General features: G+C 40.8%; 2 protein-coding genes across 5 annotated transcripts in view; one reads left to right on the forward strand and one right to left on the reverse strand.

The window, feature by feature from the left end:
* Positions 1–7321, forward strand: part of rhbdf1a (rhomboid 5 homolog 1a (Drosophila)) — a 29187-nt gene extending 21866 nt beyond the window's left edge. For all 4 annotated transcript variants that reach the window (XM_005468775.4, XM_005468773.4, XM_005468774.4 and 1 more), the window contains 15 exons: positions 366–579; positions 904–1110; positions 1260–1382; positions 1451–1614; positions 1924–2175; positions 2275–2386; positions 2489–2563; positions 2698–2859; positions 2951–3051; positions 3142–3205; positions 3732–3826; positions 3921–3996; positions 4182–4282; positions 6309–6462; positions 6588–7321. In XM_005468775.4, coding sequence (XP_005468832.1) covers positions 366–579; positions 904–1110; positions 1260–1382; positions 1451–1614; positions 1924–2175; positions 2275–2386; positions 2489–2563; positions 2698–2859; positions 2951–3051; positions 3142–3205; positions 3732–3826; positions 3921–3996; positions 4182–4282; positions 6309–6462; positions 6588–7007 — 2320 coding nt within the window. In that variant the 3' untranslated portion in view covers positions 7008–7321. The remainder of the gene's footprint in view (positions 1–365; positions 580–903; positions 1111–1259; positions 1383–1450; positions 1615–1923; positions 2176–2274; positions 2387–2488; positions 2564–2697; positions 2860–2950; positions 3052–3141; positions 3206–3731; positions 3827–3920; positions 3997–4181; positions 4283–6308; positions 6463–6587) is intronic.
* Positions 7208–11813, reverse strand: aanat2 (arylalkylamine N-acetyltransferase 2). Its single transcript, XM_003442194.5, has 3 exons — positions 8791–11813; positions 8450–8604; positions 7208–8339 (listed from the first exon to the last, which is right to left on the reverse strand). Exons 1-3 carry the CDS (start codon positions 8954–8956, stop codon positions 8034–8036), a joined length of 627 nt encoding a protein of 208 aa, XP_003442242.1. The 5' UTR covers positions 8957–11813; the 3' UTR covers positions 7208–8033.
* Positions 11814–13225: the final 1412 nt, after the last annotated feature.

Here is a 13225-nt window from a genome sequence, read left to right on the forward strand (position 1 = left end):
GTTAAGATTAGGAAAGCTTAGTATGTTGGATTTTATTTGGCGCCTCAAAACTGAACTAGTTCCTAAAAGTGCGTGACTACACTGCGCATAAATATTTGGAGTGTGTAAATGTGTGTCTTTCCCAGTGTATCTGGACATATGCAGTACATGCCTAGACTTGTTCCCTCTCCTGTGCCCATTACTTACACTATCTAGGGCACCTTTTTTACACCGTGGGAGGTGTTGTCTTATCAGTGCCTTGCATGTTTGCCGACCAACTCCTATATATTGCAAGGTTCTCTCACTCTGTCTTTCTTTAGCAAGGTAGGTGAATTTAATATCTCTGCGGGAAATGAAGCTGAAAAGTTGGTGTTTGTGGTTTTAAGGGGAACGGCGGACTGGTTTGGAGTCAGCAAGGATGGAGATGCCACTCAGAGATGGCAGAGGAAGAGTTTGCGCCACTGCAGCCTGCGCTATGGAAAGCTGAAACCACAGGTGATCCGAGAGATGGACCTGCCCAGCCAGGACAACATCTCCTTGACCAGCACGGAGACTCCACCTCCTCTCTATGTCCCCTCCTCACAACATGGCATGCAAAAGGTAAAGGGACACTTTGACACTACATGTTTAAAAAAGCCAAACTGATCTCTAATTTAGCAGAGGGGACATGAACATAACACTACTCAAAAGACATTACTGTGTAAGTGCAATAAAAACTTCTCTAGCGGGTGTCACACTGTTTATTTTGTTTGTGATTGCAATTAAATGTGTAATTTCGATGGAAAAATGAAAAAACACAGGTATTTATGGCCTTAATTAAAGAGGGGAACTTCATCCTGACAACTTTTTTAAAACATGTATCTAATATCTAAGGTAAAACATTCTTGTGGGATCTGCCTAACTTGTTGATCCACTGATCTCCAGATTGTGGACCCACTGGCGCGAGGAAGAGCATTCCGCATGGTGGAGGAGGTGGATGGTTACAGCGTGCCCCAGACCCCCATCACCCCTGGAGCTGCTTCGATTTGCTCCTTCACCAGCTCCCGCTCAGGTCTTAATCGGCTGCCTCGCCGACGTAAGAGGGAGTCTGTGGCAAAGATGAGTTTCAGGGCTGCAGCAGCGCTGGTCAAGGTGGGAGAGAGGGATCCAATAAATAGATTACATTCAAAAACATGCAGTCTTTATAAAAATGAGCATTAATACTGTACAATAAAGAGTAAAACACTTTTGCATGTGGGCTTTATTCATGCTGGTTCACTGATTTTGATGATATTTCTCAGGGGCGCTCATTACGGGAGAGCACTCTAAGACGAGCTCAAAGACGAAGCTTCACCCCCGCAAGCTTCATGGAGGAAGATGTGGTTGACTTTCCTGATGAATTGGACACATCCTTCTTTGCTAGAGTAAGACGGAACAAATAACAATATTCTTGTTTGTGTTTCAAAGCCCCTAATCGCCGTCTTCTTTGTAGGATATTTTGATGCACGAGGAGTTGTCCACATACGCAGACGAAGTCTTTGAGTCACCGTCTGAGGCAGCCGTGAAGGAGGCCGAGCCCAGCAGCAAGAAGGATGAGACGGAGCTGACAGGCAGCGCCCTAGATAAGACGGAGCTGGAAAGAAGTCATCTCATGCTGTGAGTTGCCACGGGGTTTGTCAGTGAGGCCGTGCTGATAATTTTAACATGAATCTTCATTCCTGGAAAGCAGTTTTCTCATGAAAAGTGCAAAAGATATGAGTCAGACAGTAGTGTTAGTTTAGACCAGTGTTTCTGTGGAATCAAAATATAATAGATAATATAAAAAGCAATATATAAACTGACAGGCGACCAGTGTAGGTTTGTGATTCTGGTTGGCGATGTTGTCTGACATTATCACAAGTTGGAAATTTGTTCTAAAAGACAATGCACTATCTGATGAGGACATACTTCTCCCTTTTATTTCAGACCTCTGGAGCGAGGGTGGCGTAAAGCCAAAGAAGGAACTCCTGGACCACCAAAGGTGCCCTTGCGGCAGGAGGTCGTGAGTGTTCACGGACAGCGGCGTGGGCAGCGTATTGTTGTTCCTGTCAAGAAGCTTTTTGCCCGAGAGAAACGGCCTTATGGCTTGGGCATGGTGGGGAAGCTCACAAACCGCACCTACCGCAAGCGCATTGACAGCTACGTCAAGAGACAAATAGAGGATATGGATGACCACAGGTACAAAACATCTCAGTATTGAGCAGTTCCACCCCACAGTGGGTGATGTTGATGGATGTCTAGCTGCTGCTTATTAAACATGTTCTTTGTCTCTTCTAGGCCTTTTTTTACATACTGGATCACCTTTGTCCATTTGCTCATCACTATCTTGGCTGTGTCCATCTATGGTTTTGCACCTCCAGGCTTCTCCCAGCATGAGACGGTTGATTCTGTGAGTCCAGGCTCAGATGGGGGATGTATATGCATTGACGCCTTGGCAATTTTCATCTTTCAATAATGTGTAACCTTTCTATTTTTGTGTGTGATAATTCAGGTTTTAAGAAACAAAGGTGTGTATGAAAATGTCAAGTTTGTACAGCAGGAGAACTTTTGGATTGGGCCCAGTTCGGTAAGCTGTCTTTGATTCAGTTTTTTTTTTTTTTTTGTAATTGTGTTCTCTTTTTTTAAATTTTAGAGTTCATGCATAAATATCAGCAAATTATTAAATTTTATACCTTTATACCTTTATCCATTCATTTTTAGGAAGCCCTGATCCACTTGGGGGCCAAATACTCTCCATGCATGCGTCAAGACCAGCAAGTGCATGATCTCATCAGGGAAAAGAGGAACATCGAAAAAAACTCTGCCTGCTGTGTGCGCAACGATCGCTCAGGCTGCGTCCAAACCACAGAGGAGGAATGCTCGGTCGGTAAACAACCATTTATTTTGGGATCCTTGACATTTGCAGTTCTGCATCAATGAGAAGCCGTGGGCAATGTTGATTTCTTGTTTTCAGAGTACTCTGGCTGTGTGGGTGAAATGGCCAGGGCATCCCAGCACTCCCAAGTTAAATGGTAAAGACAGACGGTACGGTTCAGTGTGCCATCAGGATCCCAGGTAAGGCGCGCTAGTAGTTTCAGTTTTTAAAGCTTGCAGTGTTTATTTAATGATAACGACACTGTGCTGCTATACCGTCTGTGCTTCCAGGATATGTCTAGAGCCAGCCTCAGTGTCGCCTCATGAATGGCCTGATGACATCACCAAGTGGCCAGTGAGTACGCTGAAACGCCCCTTGGTTTTGAGGCCCAAACAGAAGAAGGATAGATCAGATTGTGATTTTTCTCAAGAGAGTCCAGGATTTAAATCTAGAGCCAGGCCCTCCTGTGTGGCGTTTGCATGTTGTCCCTGTGTTTGTGCCGGTTTTCTCGGGGAGCTGGTACCCTCAGCGCTGCAGGGCAACCACCCACTGTTCCACTACTAAGGATCAATTAAATGCATTAAAAGAGTTTTTTAAATCTCACATTTATTGCTACAACTGGTACATCCTGATACCTTTCTAACATTTATGTTATACCTCAAAACACAGAAATTTAGATCATTTGCAATTTAGCAGTGTTATCATCTTTCTCCCTGCTACTTTTATACTATTCTCAGTATAAAAAATGCTTGTTTTTGGTGCAGCTGATTTTTAAAAAAATAATTTACACTACCGAATTAATTCTGTTTTATTTTAAAATTTTTGCCTTGGATATAAGCAGGATAAATTGACTGTTGTTTTCTTTTGCTCTGGCTTTTAGGTTTGTACCAGGTACAACACAGGGAACCATACCAACCTGCCTCATATAGACTGTACCATCACAGGCCGACCCTGCTGCATTGGAACCAAAGGGAGGTGAGGAGGGAAACATTTATTCCAAATAAATTGCACCCTGGATGAATAACCACTTAATTCACTTGCTAAACACATGCCGTTTGCTTTCTTCAAGGTGTGAAATTACATCCCGGGAATATTGTGACTTCATGAAGGGCTACTTTCATGAGGAGGCTACTCTTTGCTCTCAAGTAAGCAACTCTGTTTATTACAGAAAAAAGAAAAAGAATTAGTACTGATTGGAAAAATGTGGGTTTTTTTAATGTTTAAGGAAGTGTGTAGGTGTCTTTCCAGTTTTTCCATTCTTTGTTTTGGTTTCTTATTATAACTGTGTAATGTTATTATGTCATGACACCGTGTTCTGCCCTTTCTTTAGGTACACTGCATGGACGATGTGTGTGGACTGTTGCCTTTCCTCAACCCTGAGGTCCCAGATCAGTTTTACAGGCTCTGGCTCTCACTCTTCCTGCATGCTGGGTGAGTCAGTCGCTGGCAGTAGCTGCTCATTCAGCGTTCTACCTGGCAAAAGAATCAAGCACTACTAAAAGTAATAGTTGGAAAGTTTTAACAGGTTTTGTGGTGTTTAGTTATTGTTTCAAGACAACTTCTAACATGAGCTGGATTAAACAAAAAGAAAATAATAATAATAATAACTAATTTCACCAACCAGAGGGACAATTAAAAAGACCTGTTCTTCTTATCAGACAGTGGAAATGGTCCACGTCAGGGTCTGTGTTAGCACCAAGCAGCGAAGACAGTAATGATTAAAAGATCTGAATCAGGCAGGTTTATCCGCCCAAGATGTTTGCCACACACAAGGAAATGAACTCTTGGTGTCAATATGTCCTCGTATCACAACAAATCAAATACAGAGGCATCCTCAACACATATATGAAAGATGAATAGATGGGTAATAGAAGACAACAAAAGGAGGTGAGGAAAAATAGTGCCTTTACAGACAATGGGTTATATGTGGTCGGTTCCTGTTTGTTTATTAAAAAAATACACACTGAATGGGAGTATATGCCAGTTAAGAAGTGTCGAAATAATGTTGGCTAGTTGATTGTATATGCACCTGAGTACTGCAGGGATGACTTTTTCATTTTTTAAATTATATTACATTTATTGGTTTAACTGTGCTCTAGACTTTTTGGAATATTGCAGAAAATAAGATAATATGCATATAATAATAATATCATAAAGTTTTTCATACTTATGTGGGTTTTTGGCACAACAAACTTCACAAATGAATGCATCTTTCATTATTACATAAATGCAGTCACATAACGTAAGTAATAATATTACCAGTCCAAGTTCCTGTGCTTGGAAAAATGAAGATGAATTTCCAGGAAATCCTCTGTAATATCATAATGCCACTTGTTAGCAAATGGCTTCTCTGGAATACATAAAAATTAAGAACTTGTGGGTAGTTTATTTCCGTTTTGTAAAGTAAACACAAAAAGATTTTAAACTGACATGTGACGTGTTCGTTTACCTTGCAATTGCAAGTGGTCACCCATAGGCGAGAGTGGTGCATGCTCTACCTGCAACCGGCAATTTTTACTTATGTGTGACTGAACTGTAAAGCAATTAGTGAATAATAATGTTCCTTAGTTTGCTGAACAACTAAATATTCCACAATAATGTGTTAGATATAAATACAGTTGCCCAAACTGACATTTTAATATTTGACGTGTCAGATAGTGACAGGAGTGCGCGCTGCATGAATAGGCAGATAAGTGTCAGGTTTTCTGATTCTTCTTGCTGATGCTTCACTTGTCGTTGCCACATTTGACTCCTGCAAATGTTCTTTGGTTTGGCAGTTCTGGGTTCATTACCCTGTTGGTAGCACATCCTATAACACTGCAGCATTCAGGAATTTCCTTTTTTTGTACATATTTTTCTTTTAAACCAGCACATTTGTGCAATACAAATTCAAGGGGAGCTCTGTTCTCCCCTCCATTGTTGGGGGGATTTAATTGTTCTCTGTCTTTATTCCCCTTTAAAAGTGTATATATAATAATGTTATTATAATATAATATCATTAGAGAGATAGGGGGAATCTTCTTATCAGACAAACCAGCAGTGGCTCATATGCAGTTGGCTAAAGTTACTCCAGCTGTTTACCATGTGTTCCACATATTCATTACTTGCAGTTATTCACAGTATATATCAGACTGTCAGTTTCTCTTTGGTGTAGTTTAGACCTGTCAGTCAGGCAGCACAAAGAGCTGACCTTAAGAAGTGCTTCATCTTTATTCAGTCTCTTATCTCTCTCCTGGGTAATTAAACAAAGTGCCCTCGCTACACGAACTCATTAAGCTTCAGTGAGATGGAGGCTGATTTTGCTGTTGAGCAAAGTCATTCCCACTCGGCTCTTGAGGGGCTTGCCTCATCAACACAGAGGGATTATCTTCCCAACACGTGCGGCTTTTCACCCACATTCACTCACACATCACACTCGTCACACATATGAACTTTTTGTCATTGTCTGTCCTCCCAGAATCCTTCACTGCCTGGTGTCGGTGGCTTTCCAGATGACCATCCTGAGGGATCTGGAGAAGCTGGCAGGCTGGTTGCGCATCTCAATCATTTACATACTCAGTGGCATCACTGGCAACTTAGCTTCAGCCATTTTCCTGCCCTACAGAGCAGAGGTGATCACCAGCTAGACACAATACTTTTCACAAAATGACAAGTAATATTGATCAGATATAAAAGACTGAACAGCTCATTGTGTTTTCTCAAGCCTGTGTCCCTCTCGATGCTGTCTTTGTCTCAGGTGGGTCCAGCTGGCTCGCAGTTTGGGATTCTGGCCTGCCTGTTTGTGGAGCTGTTTCAGTGCTGGCAGATCCTGGCCCAGCCCTGGAGGGCCTTCACCAAGCTGCTGTGTGTGGTGCTCTTCCTCTTTGCCTTTGGGTTGCTGCCCTGGATCGACAATTTTGCCCACATTTCTGGCTTCATCTCTGGCTTCTTCCTGTCCTTCGCCTTCCTACCCTATGTCAGCTTTGGCCGCATGGACATGTACCGCAAACGATGCCAGATTATCATCTTCCTGCTGGTGTTTGTTGGACTCTTTTCAGGCCTCGTGGTGCTCTTCTACGTCTACCCAATCAAGTGTGAATGGTGCGAGTTGCTCACCTGCATACCCTTTACAGACAAGTTCTGTGAGAAGTATGACCTCAATGCTCACCTCCACTGAAGTGTGAGCACTGCAGGAATCATCAGGTCAAAAGACACGGACTGGCTGGGGGATTTCCTCCCTCTTCTATGTGGACTATGATAATATGCTTGTGTTATTTTACTCAATATGAATACCCATACCACTCATCATAAGGACTTATTTTCATCATCACTCCTTCACTGTCCAGTGAAACAAAGCTAAGGCACTTGTGAACCTCATCAAAACACCTAGCTGTCCTTCTGCAGAAATGAGAAAAGCCAGCGCTGGAACAATGAAGATTTTTTTTCCCTTTTTTTTGTACATTCACCCTCCAGGCAAAAGATTTATTAATATTATTATCCAGGCGACCTCATACAAAAGCAGGGACAAAAATCAGATATTGATACCTTTGGTGCCTTGTTGATAAATGTACCAACTACTGCCATATTTTTGTTACATTATGCTGAGCACTCGAATGTTATCTCTCTTTTTTTTTTTTTCGTTTATTGCTTCTCAAGAAGTGATTACTGTTTTGAACACGGTAGTGTTTTAGCTACCTGTCTACTCACATGTATTTGAAAAGAAAAGTAAAAAAAAATCTACAAAATGAAAATGTCTGCCTCTCCTGCTTGAGCACATGATGGAGATTGCTTTAAAGTATTTAAACCCATAAGAATTCAAACAAAACCGCAACAAGCTATGGAATTGTATTACAGCTTGGATTTGTATGGTTTATAAAAATAGAACTTTATTTACACTGAGATGTTGTTTACAGTAATTGCCTTCTATAAAAAACTAAAACAATGTTAATTTATTGTACAAGTGACAGAAGACTAGATAAATAGATAACTGAGAAAAGCAACAGGTTCATTTTATTGCTTGAGCACCTAAATCCACTGTTGTTCCTCTCAGGCCTTAACACAGACTGCACTCCATGTTCAGTGGATCAGGGGACGCATTAGGCTATACTCACGTCCTCTTTTCTCTGGCTGCAGTATTTTGTGCTTAACAAGAGTCCATGTTAGAAATAAGTGGAGTGGAGAGTGGAGGGTAAGGATTGAAGGACTAGCAGTCGCTGTTCCGCCGTGCGTAAGCCTGTCCACATAGAGTGTACTCCATCTCTTGGAAGTGCATGTTAGATACTGTGATGGCTGATGGCCCTATCTCCTTGAAGCCAGCCTTGAGGTAGAAGGGCACGAGGAAATCCTCACAGATCAGCAGAGCTCGACGGAGGCCCGGCATGCAGCTCACGTACTGCAAGTAGCGCCACAAGATGATGGAGCCCTTTCCCTGCTGGCGACAGTGGCGGTGCACAGACAGCACATGGATGTGCACAGTGGAGCTGTCTGGGACATGCTGAGTCATGGCCTCCTGGAAGACCGTGATTAAATAGAAGTGATGTTATTTTAAAAAAAAAAAAAAAAAATTAATGAGCCACAGAATCACAGTCATTTCACCAAAATCAGGCAATTGTGAAATACCTGTGAAAGCCTCTCCTTGTCCCAGCCAGAGCCAATGATGAAAGCTACCAGCTGTCCCTCTTCAAACCAGCCCAGAGACAGCTCAGGGCACTGACCCAGGAAGTTAAGAACTTCATCCAGGGTAAGTGGACACTCTCCAGACACAGATATAAATGCTGGGGAGGTTGTTTTTTTTTTGTTTTTTTTTAAAAAACATTTTAGAGAGTGCATCAGTTTGTGGGAGGAATGAAGATAATAGCATGAAAGAAATATGCTCTCATTAACTCTAAATGGCACTAAGATGAAGTTACATATTAATGTGTTTCTTATATGAAACGCAACAATCTTGCTTAATGACCTACCTTCTCTTTCAATCTCAAACACACTGATGGCATCCTGTGGTGTGAGATTCCTGAACTCGCTGGCTGGGAGTGTGTGCCGCCTCTGTTGCAGAGGGCTGTCCACTCTGACAGGTGTCTTCTGAAAGAAGGGTTTGAAGAACAGTAAGCCACTGACCTGTTGTGTCATGATGCCTCAATACAGCAACAACAGGAGCTTCTGATTATTTCACACAGCTCCTCCTGTGAATCTGTCTCCTTTTTTCCAGCCTTTTTGCACTAGGACTTTTAGTAGCAGTCAGATAAAGTTAAACCCTGCTAACAAAACCTCCCGTGTCCTGCTTTTCCCACAGCTCTGAGTCCAGTCTTAGTCACCTCAGCTGGCAAGATGCTGACCTTCTCGCCTCCCCCACTCTCTCTCCCTCCTCCTCTTTTTTAACTGATCTCTAAGTGGCTGCTTCCAAGTAGGATAGCTGTCTGTGCACGTGCCACCAAAGTCTTTAAATCCTCTAACATTAAACAGCATACTTTATTGTTCTTGCTGTATTTTTTATGCGCTTTATACTTTGGATTTGGTTTGCACCGCCACATTAAGAGATTGACAAGTCTGTAGCTGCAGCAGTTCAGTGAGAATTTTTTACTTATTAGTATTCAGAAAACTTTAATCATTCCAACACTGAGATAAACATTTGAATCAACCTCGTGTCAGAGTAGTTACAGAAGTCTTTTTTTAGTTTTTCCCTCTGTGTTAGAATATCTTTTTGTAATGGTAATATCCTGCCAGCACAGATGGAATAACTCAGGCAGATTGATTGTAAAACTGTGAACCTTCAGTATGAAAAAAAGCGTGTTGTTGAGATACTAGTTTTCACGGGCACATGGATATTGGCACATGCACATTTGCATGTCCTCTGGGCTTTGTCTTGTTCAGCATGGGGATGTGCAGGACATGGTGTGACTGTTGTGGCGATGCTCGTGTTTTTAGAGACCAAGGGCGTGCGGGCTGATTTGACTGAACCAAGTAAGGAGGAGAGATTTTATGCGGATTGCTGTGGGGGTGATTTCATGCCTTAAAGAGATTTAGCACAGGCTAATTAAATGAGAGCGCACTAGCATCAGCTGGCCTTGGGTAAACCTGTTTACACAGACATGTTTGGCTGTCAGCACAACAGCAGAATTTAAAAGGACACTTTGAGTTCACTCTACAGCAAACCACTTCATGTCATGAAATAAAATCACAGTGCTCTATATCACAAATTCTTGTTTATAAGAAATCTTAAGTGGATGTGTATGCATTGCATTCCTAAACTTCTTCATCTAATAAACTTTTTCATTGGACTTTCCTTTGTTAAGACTGAAAAAAGAAAGCCTTATTTATCTGGCCCCAAGAGTTTTAGATTTTATACTGCAGTTATTTGGCTGGACAAATACTTTCTCCAAATAGCCTCAACTATTAAAAAAGGAACATTATTATTAAAAGGATTACTGCTTCATACCACTCCTCCCTTTGGCCTTGGACTGTAATGATGTTCTGTAAATCTCCTTTATTCTGTGTTATCTGGACAGCCTGCTAATCACAAATACAAGAACATCTATGTGAGCCGGATCATCAGATGTCAGGCATGTACACGGCCAGAGATTGCATTACCTTTTCTGACCTGGGAATCTGTCAGTGCTGAACACACTGTTACAGTTAAACAGTGACAGAGTTGACTTTCACTTATTCAAATTTAGAAAAGGAAACAGACCTCTGACTCTCAAAGGTGTAAGCATATGAGAGCTGATTAAACTCTGATGTTATGTAATTTAGCCTCGCTGACCCACTGACCCAAGTGTCATAGACTCTAATCTAATGTGTGTGTCTGTGTGTGTGTGTGTGTGTGTGTGTGTGTGTGTGCGTGGATACACACATACTGCACACATGCACATTTTTACAGTGTATTATGTTTTTACAGGCTAGCTTGAAGCGAGCTTGTGTAACCGAATCCTCATTAAACTTTAAACTGGCTTACAGCTGTTGTTGTCTGAGCTGAGCAGCAGCTAATCATGACTGCAGAAAAACTCTGAGACATTTTGCACCAGACGGGTGGAAAATTCTTACTGAAATGAGCTGTCGTTCATTTATTTATTTATTCTTCTGGGATACATTATATCCATTTATTTAAAGATGAGACTAGACTTCATGTATTAGATATTCTGATGATTTGTTTTTTTTATATGGGTGTAACCACTTATGTGTATGATCATACATATATTTGCACATTCATGCATGTGTGTATGCATATGTAGGTTCGGGATAGAGAATTAACTTAGACATTCTTCACATACACTGAAAAAATCCCTGAAATGTGATCCAAAGCTACACATTTCCTTGGCCATGTGGCCAGTAGAGAGCAGTGTTCACAGTGACAGAAGACTCGTTATTATCATGTTTATACACAATAAAAGATATAATCCAAAGTAGCAGAGTGCTTAACTGTAATTCTAAAACCCTGTGTCAGGTGCTTGGTCTTCATAATGACAGAAACAGAGTATGCACACTTTTAATTTTATTTGATACTAGACATAATATTTGATACTAGACTTGCCAGTATTCTGTTTGCTATTGTGCACACAGCAAAAAAGTAAAATAAGAAGACAGACTTCGATAGCTTGGAATTTCCTGTGCTTTTCATCCTTTTACATGACACAGTGCATAACATAGGAAACTGTGCCATCTCTGAACCTTTTTGGGTGTGACCAAGTATTTGTCTACATTTAAAGAACACAGATTTGTATGTTTTTATCCATTTCAGGACCAATATCTTTAGCTGAGGCTTGACAGATTTAATTTATATTGAGTAATGATTGCAAATGTAAGACTCCTTACGTCTTTTATGTTCCTCATCCACTACTAAACGTGTGTGCTTTTCTTCAAGATGCTTGCAATTACCTTGTAAAACTCTGAATCCTTTAACTTCTGGGCTAATTTCCTACATCTACACAGTAGCAAATGTCACCATTTTACTGTCCAAAACTTGTACATTTGTCAGCATTAAACTGTAATCTATGAGTATGGGCAGAAATCTGTGCCATCAGAAACTGAATTTGAATAAGTTAAATTTGAATTTGAATTACTCGGATTGAATCTGAATTGTAACTTGAATGAAAGCTTTTGAAAACTGAATTTGAATTAGTCTAATTTGAAATTGAATTTATGGTTTGAAACTGCATTTTATCCTTTAAAAATTCAGCTCTCGAATAATTTCACATTCACTTCTCACCATTCAGTTTCAGTTCTACAATTCAATTTCAGTTCCAAAATTCAGTTTTTTGGGACTTACATCCGGTTCCGGTTCAAGCGCAGATTAATAGAACTACAGACTGATAGCGTTACTGACGGAATCTACAGCGTCTTGAGCTGAATTAAGACTTCAGAAGTCATTCGTCATGTCGAATGACCAGCGGATAAACTCTCAGGTTGGTAATAAATGTATTACATGTATAAGAACAAGCGTCATGTTAACAATTGATAGCCGTACAGTAACCTTTATGCTTATTGTAGCTGCTAGCTAAAAACGCTAATTTAGCCTAGTTTGCCCTGGATTCAGCTTTGACAGACAAATATGATCGACTGTTTCTAGTAGAATTCCAAAGTTGTCATCTTGTACCCTGTCAGAGCCCTGTATGCTGGCAGAGACCCCTACAGTAAGGAAACATGCAAAACGCTGTCCAAACCTTTGTATTTGAGCTTTATTTATGTCTTACACAGCATCCCAACTCTTTAGCGAACTTAATAACTTTAGCTAAAGTGAATAGTTAGTCTTATTCATTAGTGCAGCGTTACTGGATCACCTCTGTTTGAAGTGATATAATATGATATACAACTATCACTGTGTTTAACTATCATAATAATTCTTAGGGTACTGAGTGCATGCTTAATTAGATTTTTTTTTTTAAAACATACTGCTCCATTGCTATGTTTGACAGGCTGAAGTTGTCGGGTCACCTCCTAAATCGACCATCTTTTACAGGTGTTTTGTGCCAGAAATGGAGTGTCCACTGAAGACTGAAGATACTGAATCTCTACGCCGTGCCATTGATCCCTCCTGTGCCTTCATCTAGACAAGAGACATTAACTTAACCACTCTCACATGCTCTGTACCTACATCACCTTCCCTGACAGTCGTAGCTTGGCTCATCTGAGGGTGAAATTATAAGAATGTGTTATTTTGCAAAGTGCTCTCTAGGGTTCCTAAATAAAATATGGCATTGAGGTCATTTCTTTTGAATTAATCCCTTCTTCTGAAATATAAGAACCTCTCCTGGTTTAAATGGCACTTTCTGTTCTTTACTTCCTGTTCCACTCCCAACCCCAAATAGATGCTGACAAGCTGACACAGTAACATGGAAGAGGGAAAGAAGCTGGAAAGGACTACTACAAATAAACCCAATGCCTAACAATGAAAAATGTAAAATA

The sequence above is a fragment of the Oreochromis niloticus genome, linkage group LG4 (genome assembly GCF_001858045.2).
Source record: "Oreochromis niloticus isolate F11D_XX linkage group LG4, O_niloticus_UMD_NMBU, whole genome shotgun sequence".
Taxonomy (NCBI): Eukaryota; Metazoa; Chordata; class Actinopteri; order Cichliformes; family Cichlidae; genus Oreochromis; species Oreochromis niloticus.

Bases quoted from the DNA above. Each gene is read 5' to 3' on its own strand.
- aanat2 (XM_003442194.5), bottom strand. From the start codon at position 8,956: ATGACACAACAGGTCAGTGGCTTACTGTTCTTCAAACCCTTCTTTCAG. The intron at 8,605-8,790 runs GTAGGTCATTAA...CAACCTCCCCAG, and splicing joins GTTTGAGATTGAAAGAGAAG to CATTTATATCTGTGTCTGGA. The intron at 8,340-8,449 runs GTATTTCACAAT...ACGGTCTTCCAG, and splicing joins ACAAGGAGAGGCTTTCACAG to GAGGCCATGACTCAGCATGT.